The sequence below is a fragment of the Coenobita brevimanus genome, chromosome 78, assembly GCF_032717465.1.
Source record: "Coenobita brevimanus isolate Jiangsu-jjx chromosome 78, ASM3271746v2, whole genome shotgun sequence".
NCBI classification, from domain to species: Eukaryota; Metazoa; Arthropoda; class Malacostraca; order Decapoda; family Coenobitidae; genus Coenobita; species Coenobita brevimanus.
The window spans coordinates 33,915,355-33,934,705 of record NC_137031.1 but is presented as its reverse complement, the minus strand read 5'-3'; the positions used below and the strand labels follow the sequence as shown (position 1 = coordinate 33,934,705).

Here is a 19,351-nt window from a genome sequence, read left to right as displayed (position 1 = left end):
CCTACACCTTTTTTTCCTCATTTTTTTTTTTTCTGTTTTGCTTTCCATTTCAATTAATGATTCTTTGTCACTTAGATGCTTATTCTCCGGGGTAACCAGTCGCTAGCGCTTGATTTTTCTCTGTCTGTTTCATGAACCCTTAGTACTTCTCAGTCAATATTCCTCAGTCCACATTCCATCCCAGCTGCACAGTCCTTTCCTTCAGAGCAATTCTAACTCCACTTTCTCATCTTCTTTGCTACTGTTGGTCCTTCTGAGTGTGGAGCGTTGGGGTCTGGACACCGCCTCGCCAAACACGCCTCCTGAAGGGCTTTGCGATTCTTGTGGCGCCGTTCCTGTGCCGGCGAAGGAGGCGGCGACGGCGGTAAAAGAATCATTAACGTAGAAGCGCTGTGGGTGTGGCGATCTTGTTGGGGTGGCACGAGATCTTCTAGGCTGGAGCGACGGCAAGAGAGGGTCACTTAGCTCAGATGTTTGATGATGATGGTGATGATGATGATGTGGACGGCGACGAAATGATGATGATGCTGTGCGACTCAGATCAGGTGATGGAGAGCTGAGCATTGTCTCAAGGTGGATAAAAGATGTGCTGATTGGTTCCTCATCCATACCCTCATCCTCTTCCTCCTCGTAGTCTTCCTCCTCTTCGTCGTCCATCCTGGCGAACAAACTGGACGTCCTGGATGGAATGTGGATGAGGCTAGATGGATGAGAGGACACGAATGTGGAGAGGGATCTTCGTAAAGTGGAATAAAATGGACGTTTGGGATGTGGTAAAGTGTGCACTCCTCTTGCCTTTCCATTTCCACTCTCCTCTCCATTTCCTCTTCCCTCTCTGTTTCCTTTTCTCTCCATTCCTCCTTGTCTTGTACCTCCTGCTTTTCCCGTAATCGATTTTTCAATTATCCTGGTAGTTTCTTCATCATTATTCTTCACCCTTTCCTCATCCTCCCCCTTTCTGTCATGTTTTTGATCTAATCTCTCTCTTCCCGTTCTCTTTTCTTCTTCACTTGTCCTCTTCTTCTCCCCCTTTTCTTTTCTTTCCTCGCTTTCATTTTGGTCGTCCCTAGCTCCTCCTCCAGCCCGAAATGAACCAACGGGAGAACTGGAAGGAGAAAAACGGTATGGGGAGCAGAGAGGGGGGAAGGATCGAGAGTGGGGGAGGAAGAGAGGAGTGAGGGGGGCGCTGGAGGGGGTAGGGGGGATGCTGGCAGGGGTGAGGGAGGATTTTGGGGTCATAGGAGCACTGGCAGGGACGTGAGGGGATATTTTAGGGATGGTGCGAGTGGTGATTGGGGTGCGAGAGGTGAGGGGGTTGCATGCACTAAGGGGAGAGTGAGAGGTGCAAGGGGTGAGAGGGGAGCGTGGGGTGAGGGGTGTGTGAGGGGTGAGTGGGGTGAGGGGTGTGTGAGGGGTGAGTGGGGTAAGGGGAGAATGAGGGCTAAGAGAAATTAAGGGGGAGCGAGGTGTGAGGGGAATGCGAGGAGTGAGAGGAGTAAGGGGAGAGTGAGGGGTGAGAGGAGTGCGTGGAGTAAGAGGTGTAAGGGGAGAGCGAGGGGTGAGTGGAGTGCGAGGGGTGCGTGGGGTGAGAGGAGTGAGGGGAGAGCGAGGGGTGAGAGGGGTACGGGGGCTGAGTGAACTAGCTGGGGTGCTTGGTGTGCTAAGCTGCAGTTGAGCGTAAGGTAGTTCCTGGTCGGGTAGTCTCAGCGTCGGCAATCCCACAGCCATTCCCGTCTTCCCATCCTCCTGCCCTGGAAATATGGTTGGAAAAATGGTTGGAAATATGTTTGGTCTGTTTAGGGATTTTGTAGCTATGGGGACAAATGGGGACAAAAGTTCGCCCACTAATTCACCTCTGCTAACTTTCTTCTGCGCCTATAGTTCACATCTTTTGGTTCTCACTTTCCTCCGCTGTCTAGTATTCCTAAGCTTAGAGAGGCTTGCTATGTGTCTCAGCCCACAGGTGATTCTTTTTGATACGATATTTCGGGGAGGAAAGTGACGGACAGGGAGTGGAAAAGTTAGCGAACTTTTGCTCCGAACAGTGCCTAGAAGTAAAGCTGCTTTTTTCTTATTGACAACATTTCTTTAGAGATCTGCATCAAGCTGTGGACACATTCTAGCAGTTTAGCGTACTTATTATCAACTTGCGATAGATGTGTGTGTGTGTGTGTGTGTGTGTGTGTGTGTGTGTGTGTCCCCTTCACTACGATAACGTAATATTTTAGGTTATACGAGTACTTGCTATATCTCTGACGATTAAAGTCAGTTTTGGAAACACACAACAGTGAAGGGATTTATGGCATTATAGCACCTTTTGAGAGTCAGTTTAGTGACATTAGTGAACGTGATTTGGCAGCTTTTTACCTGGGAACCTCTCCATCGCTGGCAGGTTGCTGTAGAAAGGTCGAGATCTCAAGAACCCACCCACATTCCGAGCCCCTCCCCACAGCCTGCCTCCCTCCATCCTTCCTCCCTCATCCCTCCCTCCTCCAACCCACGGAGAGGTGCCCCCCGAAGAGGTCTCTCCCACTCTACCCGGGGAGGTTCGGGCTGACTTGGGACTGCCGTGGGGGGTTCGTCTGTACCTCAAGCAGTCTTTCTCATCCTCGTCTGAAATTAACAAAATAAGAAAAATTGAATAATGTCATCATCGTCTTATAGCATTTCTCGCTAACGAATGAGAGTGATGGAGTTATGATGATTATAGGATTAGGAGAAAGGAATATATTATGATCGTCATCATCACATGCATCACAAAAAGTCAAGAGGAACATGAGGAACCGAATTTCGAGTACGGCGATGAAACCTACCTCCTTTTCTACCTACCTGTTTACTTACTTACCCACCTACCTACCTACCTATTGCAGACGTAATAGTCATAAATGTATTGGCCGTGGAGGGGAGGAGGTGTTGGCATTCGACCTCATTACCCTCCGCATATTTAGGCAGAATGGAGGACAAATTAGGTTTAGATATAAGTGAATGCAAAACGTGGTAATAAAAGAGACATATTTTTGCTTGAACTTAGGCTATATTGGCCTGTCAGACTGCAGTTGTCTTTGATGATATGAAGTTCAGTGTTTAATTCACGCAAGTTAATTATAGAGACAGAGTTCGGATAATTTTTGTTGTTACTAAAAGTGTAGACAATTTTGTTTCTTCTCCCCCCCCCCCCTTAAAAAAGATTATGTTCCCTACCTCCATGCATTACTACGTGTCTGCCCACCGACCTACCTACCTGCGTGCCTTCCTTCCTATCTACTTACTAGTCCATCTCCTCACGTAGTTAGTTACCTACCTTTTTAGTTACCCATCTGCCTAGCTACAGTATCACCTCTCCACCAACCAATCTCTCCTAGTTACATATCTGTTTTCCTCTCCACCAACATTTCTTTCTATCTGCCCATCCACCCACCTCCCCACCCACCTACATACTCTTCTTCCAGCTCATCCACCCACCTACATACCCACCTTCCCGCCCATCTACCCAGCTACCCCACCCACCTTGGCCACTGGATCCTGAAGGTGTGAGTAGATCGGGGTCGTCGGAGTCATCGTCCTCGCTCTCTCTCACACAGGCACTCATGAACCCTGCACGCCCGTCGCGATCGTACCTAAAGTATGGATAGATAGACAGATGGATAGATAGATAAATAGATAAACAGATAGATAGATGGATAGGTATAGATTGTTGGATGGATGGATAGATGGAAAGATTGTTTGATGGATAGATGGTATATATACAACGTACACATTAAGCTTTTGTCATTCGTCAGGGCAAGTTCCCCATTTGGCTGTGCCCCTTCACTACGATGACGCCTCACGGTAGTTTAATTTTGCTATGTTTGACTTCTTCAGGTCGAAAGGTCGATCTTAAAGCCAAAGAAAATCGTTTAGAAGTAACAAGAAAAAAAAAAGACGTCACAGCACTGAAGGGCTAAATTAACACCTGACCACATGTACACCTGAGCCACCTGGATTAATTACCAACTATCTACCTGCACGTTGACTTACCTGGCGTAGTCACTGTTGCGGCTGTGGTAGAAGGACACCTGCTCGAATTTGTGTTGGTATTCGGCTGAGGTGTGCTGGGGGGGCGGGAGGGAGTGACACAGAATTAGATGGAGGAATTATAATCACACTTTTAGACTGTGTTGTTTGTGAAGAAAAAAAAAGGGAAGTGATCGTCATTGTGCGAGCGTATCTCATCCCTTGGTGATGTTATTGGCTTGGAATTTGTTTTTGGAGGACTAACAAAAGACATGAGAATTCTGTACCTCCATTACCTTTGTCTTTCCTGAAATATAAAAATGAATCGCTCGTACAGTTTTCGTGAGGAGATAGGGAGGTTGATTACGGATCCAAGCCCTGACTGATAATATTTACATTGTCGACTCCGAGAATGCATACCGCATAATCAAATAAATATCGGTCTCATATAGATCACTACGACAGCAACACACCTTCATCGGAGCTTAGGGGCCCGGGGTTAAGCCATTCAGTCAACACATTTAAATAAGAATGACCAGTCTCTTTTCCCTGAGTGGCATTAAGTGGGCAATAAACACCATCTAAAATTCGTGATTGGCCACACTGTTTGGAGCGCCGTGACCCATGTGTCTGTTTGTTGACTATGTGGTTGCCATCCATCGTAGTAATTGATATCCTGGGTTTCAGAAGATCATTTAACGTGATATTCACATGGTATTATTGTTGTTTGCTTTTCTTTTCACTCCTCTCTCTCTCTCTCTCTCTCTCTCTCTCTCTCTGTCTCTCTGTCTCTGTCTGTCTCTCTCTCTCTCTCTCTCTCTCTCTCTCTCTTTATATATATCACAGATACACTGATACACGTATTTTGTATGTGTGAACTGAACTGAAATAATCCGGCATAAATTATTATACTCTTTTGCAACAATATGTGGTTTTCTTTCTTCTTACGTATCATTTTGGTACGGGTAAAATTACAGTGATATGGAGTAATTACATCCTGTCTTAACATTACCATTGACGGCATTAGCAATATTGTTGGCATTTCATTTTCGGAGCGAGAGAAAAAAGGGGAATTTCAAGTAAATTTTGCAATGATTGTCACTGTCGTATATATATCAAGGAACTTTTTTTTTTTCGACCGTCGTAGTTTTGTTTGTTGCGAAAATAAAAGAATAAGAACTAACACATGGCGATGACTGCTTATTATAATTGTTAAAAATCTAATTCACCTAATTTTTTTTTACACAACTTATAATGGGTGAAAGCTGTTTATATTTGTTTTTAAGTAGTTCATATTTTAACTTGATAAATATAGTAAATGCTGGCAAGTATTTATCAGTTCAATATTTTTTCTACAAACATGTGAAAAATACAGTAAATATTTAATATTTTTTTTATTTCTGAGGTTTTAATTTCTCATTTTTACAAGCAGAAAAACTAAAAATAACTTCTTCTGTTTCTGTTTTTCTGAGTATACTTTTTCCCTCACCCTCTGTAGCGCCAACCCTTTACGAGCGTTTTGCATAATAAAGTTTTCTGAATATATGACTTCTTGCTGAATAAAAGTATGTGAGGAGAATATTATGCGTGCTATTCTGGCAGTATTATTTTCTTGCTGGCCAACCATCCTTGAATATATTTGGCCTTCGGGTGAGGAATACATGATTTTTCCTGGATATAACCCCCTCCCTTCTCTCTCTCTCTCTCTCTCTCTCTCTCTCTCTCTCTCTCTCTCACCTTCAGTAGTGCCTTGGTGAGTGCCAGGAATGCCGGCCTCTGCTTTGGTTCGTATCTCCAGCACCTTCTCATCAGTCTGGGGAACGGGGCGGGGGCGCGGTGAGGTCGGGGGAGCGTCGCCCCCTCTACCACCAGCCGGATTACCTCGTCGTTGCTGCGATTCTGCGGGGAGAGAGAGGGGGGGGGGGCAGAAGAGTGTGAGAGAGAGAGGCAGAAGGGGGTGAAAAACGGAGGTTGGGGTGAGAGGGGAAAGAGGAGAATAGAGGGGAGGAAGGGGGTGAGAGGGGGAGATTGGGGTGAGAGGGGAAAGAGGAGAATGGAGGAGAGGAAGGGGGTGAACGAGGGAGATAGGGTGATGAGAAGAGAGGAGAAGGATTGGGTGAAGAGGAAGGTGGGTGGGGGTGAGAAGGGGAGTGAAAAGGATGAAAGGATGGAGAAGAGGAGTAAGAATGAAGGATAAGAGGAATGGAAATGGAATAGAGCCGTAAGATTTGGTAAGAAGGAAGGGCAGTGTAGAAGGAAGTAATTAAGAGGATGGAAGGAGAGAACGAAAAGGAAGGAGGAAAGAAAGGGAAGGGAAGGAAAGGAGGAGAGAATGTTATGGGAAGGAGGAGGAGAGAAAGGGGAAGGGACAAGAAGAGAAGGGTTTGGAAGGAGCTGAATTGAACGGGGAAGGGGAGAAGAGAGAATGGGTCAGTGGGAAAGAGAATTCTGGAGGGGAGAGAGGGACGGTTGGAAGGCAGGAAGGAAGGTAGGGGAAGAAAAGAGGAGGAAAGCTGAGAAGTGAGAAATGACGAAAGGGAAGGGAGAGAGGTAGGAGGAGATGGGAAGGGGAGAAGGAGAGGAAAAAAGGAGGGTGAAAGATGACAGAATAGGATGAAGATGACGATGGGAAGATGAAATGAGGAAAAAAGAGGAGAGGGCGAGGTGATGGAGGAGGTGATAAAGACTAACCACTTCAGTTAGTTGATTTATTTTTTACTTTAATCAGGCCAAGACGATTTTATTCAACTTAGTAAGGATCTTTAGTGGTGGAGGGGTTAATGAGGTCTTTATCTAACCCCTCCTGTTCGAAAATTCTCTCCTTAAGCTGAGTGAAATCGTCTGGAGATAGTAAGTGCAAAATATTAAAGAAAAGTATGTACTCCGCTGAAAGGGTTAAGAGGGTCGTTCTGGCGGGGGAGAGAATAGAAGGAGAGGTGAATTAAGGATGAAAGAAAGAGCATTAGAGAATAAGAGGAAAGGGGGAGTAAGAGAGAAGGGAGAAAGAAGAGAGAATAACGATAAGGGGAGATAGGAAGTAGGGACAGGGAATGGAGAGAGTGCGAGAAAGGGAGATAGGAAGTAAGGAGGGAAGAGGAGGGAGTGTGAGGAAAGAGAGAGATTAGGAGAGGAAAGGGAGATAAGTAGGAAGGAAAGAAGGAAAGGGAGAGAGGGAAAACCGACAGAAAAGTACGGTAATGATATAACAGGAGGTGGACAGGAAGGAGACGTCAAAAAGAAAAGAAGAGAGACGGTGGACAGTGATAGGGAAGTAGGAGGTCGGGAGAAAGGAGGAGGAGGAGGAGGAGGGAAGGAGATATGGGGTGGAGGAATGAAGGATTGAGGAGGAGAGAAGGGGGAAGAAGGAGGGGAGGGGAAAGATGAGATGGGTTCGTATGACAGGCGTAATTTAATTGCTATTTTGTTTTTTACCCTTTGGCCTTATCCGTCCGTGTCGTAGCAACGCTCTCTCTCTAAAGAATGATATATATATATATATATATATATATATATATATATATATATATATATATATATATATATTTATGTAGAGGAAGAGGAGGGATGGGAAGGCAAAGAAGGGGAGTGGGTGGGAAAAAGAATTGCAGAGGACTGGGTGGGTGTGAGGGATAGAAAAAGAGAGGGAGATAGGAGTGGAAATGGAGGAATAAGAGGGGAAGAGAGGAGGGAGGCAGGGGAATAAGGGGAGGGAAAGGAAGAGAAGAAGCAGAGAGGGTACTGACCATAAACTCAGCCATTGCCTGTCATAACTCTCGCATGAGGTGAAAAACGCCACCCTAGCATCCTCACAGAATCCATGGTAACCTGTGAAGCCTCCATCTTTGCCAACATCCCTTTCATAGCCAACTTCCTTGACCCCTGGCTCCCGGACGATTAATGCTGCCAGACGATTTTATGAATTAAGATTTGTTTGGATTATTGTATTACATTCCAACACGTGGCAAACGATTTCTCTCAGGTCAGCTAAGGTATTCATGGATTGCTGACATCAGATTGCGATGACGCCCACTGTTTTTTATTCAGCACGACCAAAACCTGCTTGGATGTCTAACCTGTCACCTGGTGGAGGTTAAGTTAAGGAGTGAGGGATTGATCTTACCCCCTTCTGTGTCAGGACGATTTTCTTGTTCTGTTCTTGCTGCCGCCAGGGGATTTTTTTTAGGCTCTTCTTGCCCTCCCCCTCCTCTCCTTTCTTCCTTCGTCTTCCCTCACCTTTCCTCTTCCTCAGTATCATTTCCTTCTCTTTCCTTCCGTCACTTCCTTTTCCCCTCTTCTGCATCGTCTCTCCTTTACCTTTTCCTTCCCTCCTTCCTGCCTTTACCTTCACTTCTCCTCGTTATTTCCTTTTCATTCACTTTGTTATACTTCCTATTCCACAACCTGTTCCCCTTTTCCTTTTGTTTTCTCTCCTCCTCATCTCTCGCCATTTTATCTTCTTTCCGTTTCTTTTTTCTTCACTTTGTACGCCATCCTTTTCTTCCTTTTTATGATCTATTTCATTTCTTCCCTCCTTCTTTCTTTCTGCCTCCCCTTCCCTCCCCTCCCCTCCCCTCCCCCTCACAATTATTTTTCTTTCCATCTTTTACTTTTTCTCTTCCCTCGCCTTTCCTCTTCTCCCTTTTCCCTCTTAAACCAGCCCTCTTTTCTCTTGCTTCACATTTTTTTTCTTTTATTTCCCCTTCCTTCTCTTTACCGCTTCTTTCATTTCCCCTATCAGCTTCTCCTCCCATCTACCTTCCCCTTTTCTGTTTTTCTCTCCTTCCCTTTACACCTCCTTCTCTCTCTCTCTCTCTCTCTCTCTCTCTCTCTCTCTCTCTCTCTCTCTCTCTCTCATATGCATTCTTTACCCTTCCCTTCCATCTATCTTCCCTTTTCCTTTCTCTCTTCCATCATCCTCATTTTAGCTCTCTCGTCACATCTTCTTTTCCCTCCTACCCTCTCCCTTATTTCTACTTCTCACCACATCAGCATCTCTCCTCCTTTTTTCTCCTCTTTTCTCCTCAATAATTCTCTTCTCTTCTTCCCCCTTTTCCGTGTTGTGCATGTCAGATCTGACAGACGTTTTCCACAACAGCGCCCCGATTTGGCAAGTCTTTTCTTGTTCCTTCTATTTTCCCTTCCTTCTTCTTTCCCCTCCTTCTAACTTACCTTCTTTCTTCTTTTTCATCCTCCTTGCACCCTGTCTTCCTTATTCTTTTTCTGTCCTCTCTTCCAAATTATCGCCATTCTTATACCCTCCTACCTCTTCCACCTCCCTTCGTTCTTCTTCTTTTCCCTCTCTCATCCACCCTTCCTTCGTTTTTCTTTTTCTCTTCCCACTTCGCTTTATCTTTTTTTTTTCTTTTTCTCTCCTTTCTTTCTTCCACTTTGTCTCATTTCTTCTTTCCAGTCCCTTTCCATCTTATCCCCTTTCTTCTTTCTCTTCTCTTTTCCACACCATATTCTTTCTTCCCTTCTCTCCTCCACCCTTCCGTCCTTCTTTTTTCCCCTTCTCTTTTCAACCCTTCCTTCTTTCATCTTTTTTTCTCTTTTTCCATCCACCCTCCCTTCTTCCTTCTTTTTTCCCTTCCCTCTTCTATCTTACCTTCTTTCTTCTTCCTTCCTTTCCTTCAGCCTCCTTCCCCTTCCCGTTTCTTCTCTCCCCTCTCTTTTTCACACTTCCTACGGCATGTCCCCTTGTGGCCATCTTCACGTAGCTTCACACATCATTGCATGCTGGAGAATGACAACTGGGAACCTCCTGGGACCATCCATCTTTCACTTTATTTTTCCTCTTCTACCTCTTTCTCCTTCATCTTTCCTCTTGTTCTCTCCTCTCCCTCTCTTCTATAAATTCTTCCACCTCCCCTCCCTCCCTTCCACCTTCCCTCACCTGTTCCACCTTTTCTTCCCTCTTTTACTTCCCATTCCCCCCTCCCACCTCCCCTATTTTACCTTTCCCAGTTCCCCTATCTCTTCCTCCCCTGTTTTTTTTTTTTTTTTTTTTTTTTTTCAACTTCCTCAGTGTTCATCATTCTCTTTTCCTACTCATCTTCTGTTGTCTTCTTCTTTTCTCTTCCCCACCTCACGGTTCCTACCATCCTTCTACGCTCTCTCTTCCTCCCCTCTTTTTTTTATTTTTTCTCTCGCTTGCATCATTCTTCAACATTCTCTTTTCCTACTCTTTATCTCCTGTTTGTCTTCTTTTTTCTTCGCCATCTCACAATTCCTGCCTTCCTTCTCCCTCCTTCTTCTTCCTCTTCCCCATCTCACAATTCCTCCCTTCCTTCTCCCTCCTCCCCACCTCATAATTCCTACCTTCCTTCTCCCTTCCTCGTCCTCACCTTGTACGGCGTCTGTCCCCTTGTGGCCATCTCCCACAGCAAGATCCCGTAGCTCCACACGTCGCTCTGCACGCTGAAGATGGAAAGCTGAAGACACTCTGGGGCCATCCACCTCACTGGCAAAGCACCCTGGCCCTCTGAGGGTGGGGAGAGAGGGGTGATGATGATGATGATGATGATGATTGAAGGAGGAGGAGGTATCTTGTTGCTGCATACACTGTGATGATGATGATGATGATGATGCTGATGATGGTGGTGGTTGTGGTGGTGATGATGATGCTGATGATGGTGGTGGTTGTGGTGGTGATGATGATGCTGATGATGGTGGTGGTTGTGGTGGTGATGATGATGCTGATGATGGTGGTCGTTGTGGTGGTGATGATGATGCTGATGATGGTGGTGGTTGTGGTGGTGATGATGATGCTGATGATGGTGGTGGTTGTGGTGGTGATGATGATGCTGATGATGGTGGTGGTTGTGGTGGTGATGATGATGCTGATGATGGTGGTGGTTGTGGTGGTGATGATGATGCTGATGATGATTGTTATTATTATTATTATTATTATTATTATTATTATTATGCGGTGGTTGAACAAAATGCAAATAATGCGTTCTCGTATACTTTTTTTTTTTCCTTTTTGCGTGCATTCTATTTTGCATATAACATCATAATAATCTCTTGTATTATGTCCACGTCTTTCAATACGAACATGGATTGCTAAAGTAACATGCAAGAGAATATTAATGTTCTAGATGAAAAAATAAGTTGGTAAGGAGCAGGTGTTTGGGAGCCCCGTTAAAAGACTCTGTATAACCCCAAAGATTATGCATGTTGGTATAAGGAGCTTCATGCACCTTCATAATTTACTGTTTATTTTGGTTATTGCAGCTTGATGTCCGCTTGTGTTTTCTTTTTATCTTCTTAATATCGACTTAGTTTGTACCAGCAACATACGTGAGGTCGTTAAGTTGTTTTAGGCAGGTGAGAGAAAAGTGTTGCGTTTTAAACCAGTAACATACGTGAGGACGTAAAAATATTATTGGCAAGTTAAGTCGCCGAGGGAGAGGAGTTACGGTACGAGGTCTCGGAAGTCAACCAGATTAGTAGTTGTTGTAGCTCCAGGTTCGTATGAAATGTGAACCCAGTGGACTCGAGGTTGATGTTGATGCTCTCCTGCAGTTCACCATCCTCTTTTAGGAGAATAGAGAGTGAGCCGAGGGACGTTTGAACAGTCAGGTAGCATAGCCGCCTGGTTGTATTGGTGCCACCGCGTGAAGGCGTCCCTCTCCAGCAGCACCAATGAAATCATGACATCTACATAACTCAGAGCAAGGGAAATGATACAACTCCATCCATTCATTCATTCATCCATCAGTTCATTCCTCCCGCCCTCCCGTCCATCCATCCCTCCTTCCACCAGCCTGTGTTACATAATGTCTTGAATCCTGCAGCTCATAGTTTGGTATCCTCGTCTTTCATATTCCCAGTGTCTTTCTTGTTTCCATCCAGCGTCATGTTTGCGTGGCATCTTAAAATGTTCTTGGCGTGCGGGAAAGGAGGTGCAGACGGAGGAATTTGGCTGCCTATGCCTTCGTCTAACCCTCCTGACCCCGTGTGTGTGTGTGTGTGTGTGTGTGTGTGTGTGTGTGTGTGTGTGTGTGTGTGCGTTTTATTTTGTGTAGGTGAAGGCTTCGTAGTTATTTGAGTGAAGTCAGCATGTTGATTTAGTGTGGCCATGAAAAAAAAAAAAATCATTGGATCAGATAGACATTAGCAACCATTTTTTACAACAGATCCTTTTTCTAAGATTTATCACCAAGTATATATCCAGGTTTTCCTCACCTAATATTTCTTTCATTCACCAGATATTCTCTCTCTCTCTCTCTCTCTCTCTCTCTCTCTCTCTCTGTCCAGATTTTTTTTTAACTTACAAGATATTTATCTTACCAAATACTTCCATCTCACCAAGTATTTCCTTCTCTCTCACCAAAACAATATTTTCTTCTCTCTCACCAAATATTTCCCTCTCTCTCGCCAAATATTTCTTTCTCTCTCTCGCCAAATATTCACTTCTCTCTCACCTTTCCTGTAGTATTCGGACTTGAGATTACGGGTGAGTCCAAAGTCCCCGATCTTGAGGGTGAGGTTGTGGTCCAGCATGCAGTTCCTCGCGGCCAAGTCCCTGTGCACTAGCCTCTTAGCCGCCAGGTAGCTCATCCCGTCACCTGCCTCCACCGCCAACTCCACTAGTTTCTGTACAGGTGGAGGAGAGGTGGATTGAGAAGTGAGAGGATTGAAAGGAGCGTGGTAAGGTCTGGTGGAGAGTCGGGTTGGGAGTGGAAGGAGCTGAGTGGAGATTAATAATGATAAAAATGGTAGATGGAGAGGACGATTGGGAAGTGGAGAGGTTGAAGGGAGACGTAAAAGATATGGTGGAAAGGTGGATTGTGTGGCGAAAAGGGTTGAGCAGAAGTGGACAAAAGGGATGGTGGTGAGATGGATTGATGATGTGGATAGAGTTGCAGGGACGCGTGGAAAGATATGGTGGAGAGGTAGATTCGGAAATGGAGGAGATTGAGGTTTTTCTATCACATTATCGTTACCAGGGGCGTTGGTCAGTCTTGTAGCCTTAAATATTCTGGACTAAACCTACCCTCGGGCCCCTACTCTCTGAAGGTGGTGAAATAGAAGGTTCCATACGTGACTATCAAAAAATACCTGTCCACCCCCTCGCGAACCCAGTTTTAGGAATACATTTGTGTGGGTAACAAGGACAAGAAGGATAATCAATGGACTGCAACTGGATGAAAATATAGAGATGAAAGGAAAGAGTTGGAACACAGGGGCTACAAGGGAAAATGCTGGAGTTAAATTATTTTGGCTGTCAAGTTATTAGAGAGGGAAGCTGTGGAAATGACAGGGTATGTGCTGGAAACTTTTGATGGAATTGAGTGTTTGACAGAGTTTTATTTAGGTCTGAATTTCTATCTCTGTCTGTCTGTCTGTCTGTCTGTCTCTCTCTCTCTCTCTCTCTCTCTCTCTCTCTCTCTCTCTCATCACCATCTCACATTCTCACCGTCATCATCATCATCATCATCATCAATTTCCTTCCTCCTCCTCCTCCACCTCATCATCATCATCATCATCATCATCATCAGCAGCAGCAGCAGCAGCAGCAGCAGCATCCTACCTGGTGCGTGATCTGCGAGGCGTGGGTCCTTAGAAATGTCTTGAGATCCCCAGCTCTCATAAGCTCCATCACCACGTACACGGGCGCGTAGTCCCCCACCACGCCAAGAAGCTTTACCACATGCTGACACGCGATGCTCCTGGGGGGGTGAAGAGATTGGGGAGAAAAAACTTGAAGAGATTGGTGATTAGGGAGAAAAAAATGGTGATTGAGGAGAAAAAACTTGAGGTTGGTGATTGGGAGGAAAAAACTTGAAGAGATTGGTGATTGAGGCGAAAAGAACTTGGTGTCCGGGCCGGAATGAGTCGGGAGAAAAATGATGATAAAATTAAAGATTAGAAAGATGGTTTTAAAATGCCTGATATGAAACGAATACTGGTGCTATGATATTGCTTTTGAGAAGAGCATAGTTGTGTTCATAAATAAAACTGTCTGGAGAGATTAAGAAGACAGTAAAAGATGAAGATGACATTGGGAATCAGTAGGTAAATTAACTAGTGCATCAGGGCGGCCTTGAGAAACTGCTTGATCTCGTTCGTGTGTCTGCAGGGGGGTTAAAATTGCCTGGATGTAGGAAGAAGATAACTAGAAGGACCACCAGATGCAGTGACCCAAGAAGGCATAACTCAGTGCCAGGGCGACATCCTTGAGAAACTGTTTTGTTCTCCTTAATTACCGTCTCATTGTGTGTCTTCAAGGAGGTAAAGCTCAGCTGGCGAAGAAGGTCGTATGAGCTAAGCAAGAATATGACCCGTCTTCCCGTCGGTTAAGGAAGCTCCCTAACACCTCTTCCTAAGGTATTTATTTTGCTTATTACACCTGGCCGTCCTTATCAGTGTTACTTAAGTCATTTTAATATCACCATACTCTGAATAAATAGCATACAAGACGATATCAGGCAGCCGTATCAAAAAATAAATCTGTAAGGAAGAGATGTTGGTGGGCGTCCTTAACCCCCGAGAATACGTACCCAAAACCAAAAATAAAACTCACTGCATTAGGGCGGCCTCCTTCAAAAATTGCTTGATCTCGTCCGTGGTTGCCGTTTCGCTGTGTGTCTTTACCGCCACCCTCAGGCCTCCCCCTCCACCCTCCCCAGCTCCTCCTCGGTTCAGCATCTCGCCCTCGAACACCGTGCCGAAGAACCCGTGTCCGAGGGGCTTATCGAAATGTACCTTCAGGTCGTCTCGCCAAAAGATGTTCTCAGCGTCAAACATCTCAGCCGGAGCGAAGCCTTCTGTCGGGTGAAGAGGTGGAGCGTTGTGAGGTGGGAGCGGAATGATAAGAAGTGGAGTGATGTAGTATGAAGAGGTGGAACACTGTAAGGTGGAAGCGGAATGATGAGAAATGGAGTGATGTTTAAAGGTGGAATGAAGAGGTGGAGCGTTGTGCGGTGGAAGCAGAATGATGAGAAGTGATGTATATAGTTGGAGTGATGTTGCTTGAAGGTGAAAAAAATGTGATTTAGAGAACGAAGTATATGTCTTGTAATAATAGTTCAGGTCGACTCTAGGTTGTCCGGAATGAGACAGGTGATGAAGATAACAAAGACGATGAAGAAGATGAAAATGAAGACGAAGACGGTGACGGTGGTGGCGATAGCAGTGACGATGAAAATGAGTACAGTACATATAGTTTTGCCACTGAACTCTATAATACGGTGATAGCGGTAACAGTGACGGAGAAAATGAGTAGTATAATTTAGTCACTAACCTCTATAATAGGGGTTAAGATCGACCCTCTCCAGCACATCGGGAATAGGTCTGGTGGGGATGTGGGCGAAGTGGGTGTGGTATCTCCTCCACCCCCACCACGCCACGCCCCCGGCCACACCCCCTGCAACGCCCACGATCATCACCGTCAGCAGTACAGGCGGCAGTGGTAGGCCCCCTCTCCGAGCCTGTAGGAGGGAGGTTGTAATAAGGGGGAAAGGTGGATCTGGAGGAGTTTGTAGTAGGGTGGAAAAGTCGATTTGGAGTTGAAAACAGAGACCTGGATGAGAGAGAGAGAGAGAGAGCGAGAGAGAGTCTGAGGAGGCAGATAATTAGGTCGAGAGAGATGGCATAATTAAATAATATTGAAAACTGCAAAACTAGAAGGAGAGACGACAGTAAGATTTGGTAGAGAAAGGAGTGTGAAATGAAAGAAGATAAAGAACGGAAGATAAAGAAGGGAACTGTGATTTCAAGTGTGATCAAGAAAACGAGAGTAATGAAAGATGAATGGAAAAATGAGGGATGGAGAGAAGAATGAGAGAGGAATTGAAAAAAGATATGAGATCATGTGCTGATGAAGGTGGAATGAGAGGATGAGGAAATGTGAGAAAGTGGAAGAAGGTAATGAAGATGGAGAGATATACTGTATAGAGAGAAGGTGAAGTGTGATGGAAGAAAAATGAATGGGGGGAGGGTGATAAGAATGTGGATATGAGGAAATGAAAAAGATAAAATGAAATGTGAAAAAGATGTAAAAATGAAGGTTAGATGTGAGCAGGTGAGGGCAGGAAATGACAAGGTGACGTTGAGGTGTGACAAGATGGAGGTGGTGTGTAATGAATTGATTATGGGATGTGAGGAAATGAAAGTGAAATTTGAGATGATGATGTGGTAGGCAGGAACAGCCACCACCCTCTCATTCGATGTAGTGGATGATTTAGTGAGTTAAGGTGGTTCAGTAGGGTTCAGATCAAGTGATGTTGGGGTGGTCCAGTAGGGTTTAAGTCAGTGATGTTGGGATGGTTCACTAGGGTTCAAATCAAGTGATGTTGGGGTGGTTTAGCAGGGTTTAAGTCAAGTGATGTTGAGGTGGTTCAGTAGGGTTTAAGACAAGTGATGTTGGGGTGGTTCAGTAGGGTTTAAGTCAAGTGATGTTGGGATGGTTCATCCGGGTTGATGTCAAGGGGTGTTGGGGTGGTTCATCAGGGTTCAAGTCAAGTGATGTTGAGGTGATATACCCTCTGTGAGATTATGTAACAGGGCAGACTAAGACTGTAGAATCATTTGACCACGTAAGACCGTAAAAGTTTCATCTGGTAGGAAAGAGGGGTTACAATAGTAAATCATAATTTTTATTGGCTTTAGCGGGGGTATACCCCATCAGTAGGCTTTCTAGTTAACTCTTATAACAGCTTGTGTTGGTTTTCGTATCCTATCACCTAAATATTCATGAATATGATTGTGATATGTTTGGCAGCAGCAAGAATGAAGACAAAAAATACTTACAAAGAGTCTCATAAACAATTACACACCTTTACGGAGAAAGGGATGGCGCTGGAGTAGTTGCCGTAAGCGAACATTGACCTGACCTTGACCCTGGCTGAGTAGGAGCCTGGGGGAAGGGGGGGCAGGGTCACGTGCCCCCCACCCCCTTCCTGACCCACTCCCCCCGCCACACAACGCTCCATCACCACCGGCTGTAGGGGAGAGGTAGGGGGAGGAAGGGATAGAGGGGGAAGAAGGAAGAGGAGGGGGAAGGAGGGGAAAGAAGGAAAATGAAGGGGAGGGAGGAAAAAGGAAAGAAGAAGGGAAGGATAGAAGGAAGAGGAGGGAGGAGAGAGAAGATAGGTAGAGGGGAGAGAGAGAGAGAGAGAGAGAGAGAGAGAGAGAGAGAGAGAGAGAGAGAGAGAGAGAGAGAGAGAAGTAAAGAGGAAAGGGGAAGGGGAGATAAAGGGAGAAGAGGGAGGTAGGATGGAGTGAGAGAGGAAGAGGGAGGGGGTGATAGGCAGAATAGGAGGGAGGAAGAGGGAGGGGGTGATAGGAAGAAGAGGAGGAAGGAAGGAAGAGGAGGGGGAGATGATAACAAGAGTAAAGAAGGGGCGTGAAGTTGAATGAGAAAAGAAAAATGAGAGAGAATGAAATTGGGAGATGGAGGGAGAAGATGGAAGGAGAGGAGAGGGGTAGGGGTAAAGGGGAGGTGAGGGGAAGCAGGAGGGGGAGAGAGAAATTATAATAAAAAGGAGAGGTAATAGAATGGGGAGAGGAAGGGGAGAAACAGATATGGGAAGGGGGACGAGGAAGGAACAGAAAATTAGAGGAGGGAGGGTAGGATTGATGGAGAGGAAGGGTAATAAAAATATTTAATTAGGATACATGAGGATAAGCCTACATTTTCAGAGGCTGTTAATCAGACTTACAGGTTTTATACTAATCGCATTTTGAACGTGATATAAAAAAAGGATTATTTTAATATAATTAATGATATCACATGGATTACTAAACACAAACACGGCCATGATTTGATGGTATATTTTAAATTTATTCCTAGGACCGCTTTTACATAATAATAATAATAATAATAATAATAATAGTAGTAGTATAAACTTGAACAGCCTTAATAAAAACACCGTATCACAAACTAAGCCAACCTACCTGTGGCCTCTTATCAGTCTGTCTTATTTGCACCACGTAGGCCAGGACACCTCCATTGGGGCGCGGAGGCTCCCCCCACCACACCTCCACCGCCCCTGCATGGGTGGAGGTGGAGTTTCGAACCAGGACCTCCACCGACCCTTGCACCACCTCGTCATAGCTGGCTGGGAGGGAGTGGGGACATGGAGAGAGGGGGAGAGGTGGGGTGTAAGGGTAGTTTTTTGGAAATATTTGAGGTGTATCGTTTGTATCGCTATCGTCGTCATTTTCACTTTCATTCAGATACCTAAACAATACCAGTACTTAACAATACCAGTGAATAACAATACCAGTATCTAAAATCAGCAATACATAACGATACCAGTGCTCCTTTGGATCATACACACTCCACCACACTCCACCACACCCACCACAGGGCACCTACCGTCAGCCTTTGTGTAGACGGCGGTGCGGGCTGGGTAGAGAGAGCATAGTTTCCACTGGTAGGGTGGGAAGGGTGTGTGTATAGGGGCGTGACAGGCGGAGACGGTGACGGTGTAGAGGGAGAAGTGCAGGAGACCAGCGCGAAGGGACAGGTAGGGCTCGCGGGTCAGGCGGGTCTGTCTCAGGAACACGTTACCTGGGGAGAAAGATTTAGGACAGGTAAAATTGATGATGATGATGATGATGATAATGGTGATGATATTAATGATGATAATGATGATGAAAGTAACACCAGAAACCCAATGAATAGACAGAGGCCGTTGTGACAGCGAAGAGTTAAAGGGAGAGAAAGTGAAATTACTCCATTTTTCCACCAAATTCCCAACGAGTGAGAGGAGAAAAAATCGCCAAAGTTCCCCACTAACAAAAGATAAAAAAAAATCTAAGTGGAGTTCCCTGACTGTTTCACAAAAAAAAAAAAAAATAAAAAAAGCAAAATGTCCAAATTCACGACTCGTTAGGATCCCACTAAAAAAAAAAATAATATTAATAATCATCCTTCGTTTCCATATGTGATTTTTTTCTGCTGTAGTGCTTGTTCAACGTGAGACAGGGGGTGGACATATTACTGGATTTATAATTGGATTTTGAGATTCCGTAATTCCTTTTCCATGGCGATTTATCATGCATATTTACACCTTGATGTAGTTTTCTCTATGTTCTTTATTATTTAGTGTCGACCTCGTTTACTTCCTTATCATGCACGAAGATAGAAGGTTTAACATGCATAGTAAATGAGGAAGAAACGATTTTTTTTTTCTAATATCTCCGGCTCTCAGACGATTTTTATTACCTCTAGATTATCATAGCGGCGAAAAAATTTAAACATTCCATTAGATATCATCCCACACCAAAAGGTAATGTTCGCTCTAGTCACTCTGCTAAAGATTTGTCGTAACACAGGTTGTACACATTTGACATTCAGATTGTACAGTACTCAGAACATTAAGTACACTCACGATCACTACACTCC

At 44.9% G+C, this 19,351-nt stretch overlaps 1 protein-coding gene across 1 annotated transcript in view; it reads right to left on the bottom strand.

Annotated features, from left to right (window-relative positions):
• Window positions 1-201: 201 nt before the first annotated feature.
• LOC145408793 (insulin-like peptide receptor) overlaps window positions 202-19,351 on the bottom strand; it is a 47,758-nt gene continuing 28,608 nt past the window's right edge. The window contains exons 18-32 of the mRNA XM_080279441.1: window positions 18,320-18,514; window positions 17,896-18,059; window positions 16,776-16,940; window positions 15,242-15,428; window positions 14,522-14,765; window positions 13,529-13,667; window positions 12,420-12,591; window positions 10,338-10,474; window positions 5,731-5,892; window positions 4,018-4,091; window positions 3,508-3,617; window positions 2,539-2,613; window positions 1,365-1,751; window positions 672-679; window positions 202-435 (exon numbers count right to left, since the gene is read on the bottom strand). Of these exons, the coding sequence (XP_080135567.1) occupies window positions 202-435; window positions 672-679; window positions 1,365-1,751; window positions 2,539-2,613; window positions 3,508-3,617; window positions 4,018-4,091; window positions 5,731-5,892; window positions 10,338-10,474; window positions 12,420-12,591; window positions 13,529-13,667; window positions 14,522-14,765; window positions 15,242-15,428; window positions 16,776-16,940; window positions 17,896-18,059; window positions 18,320-18,514 (2,453 nt within the window). The remainder of the gene's footprint in view (window positions 436-671; window positions 680-1,364; window positions 1,752-2,538; window positions 2,614-3,507; window positions 3,618-4,017; window positions 4,092-5,730; window positions 5,893-10,337; window positions 10,475-12,419; window positions 12,592-13,528; window positions 13,668-14,521; window positions 14,766-15,241; window positions 15,429-16,775; window positions 16,941-17,895; window positions 18,060-18,319; window positions 18,515-19,351) is intronic.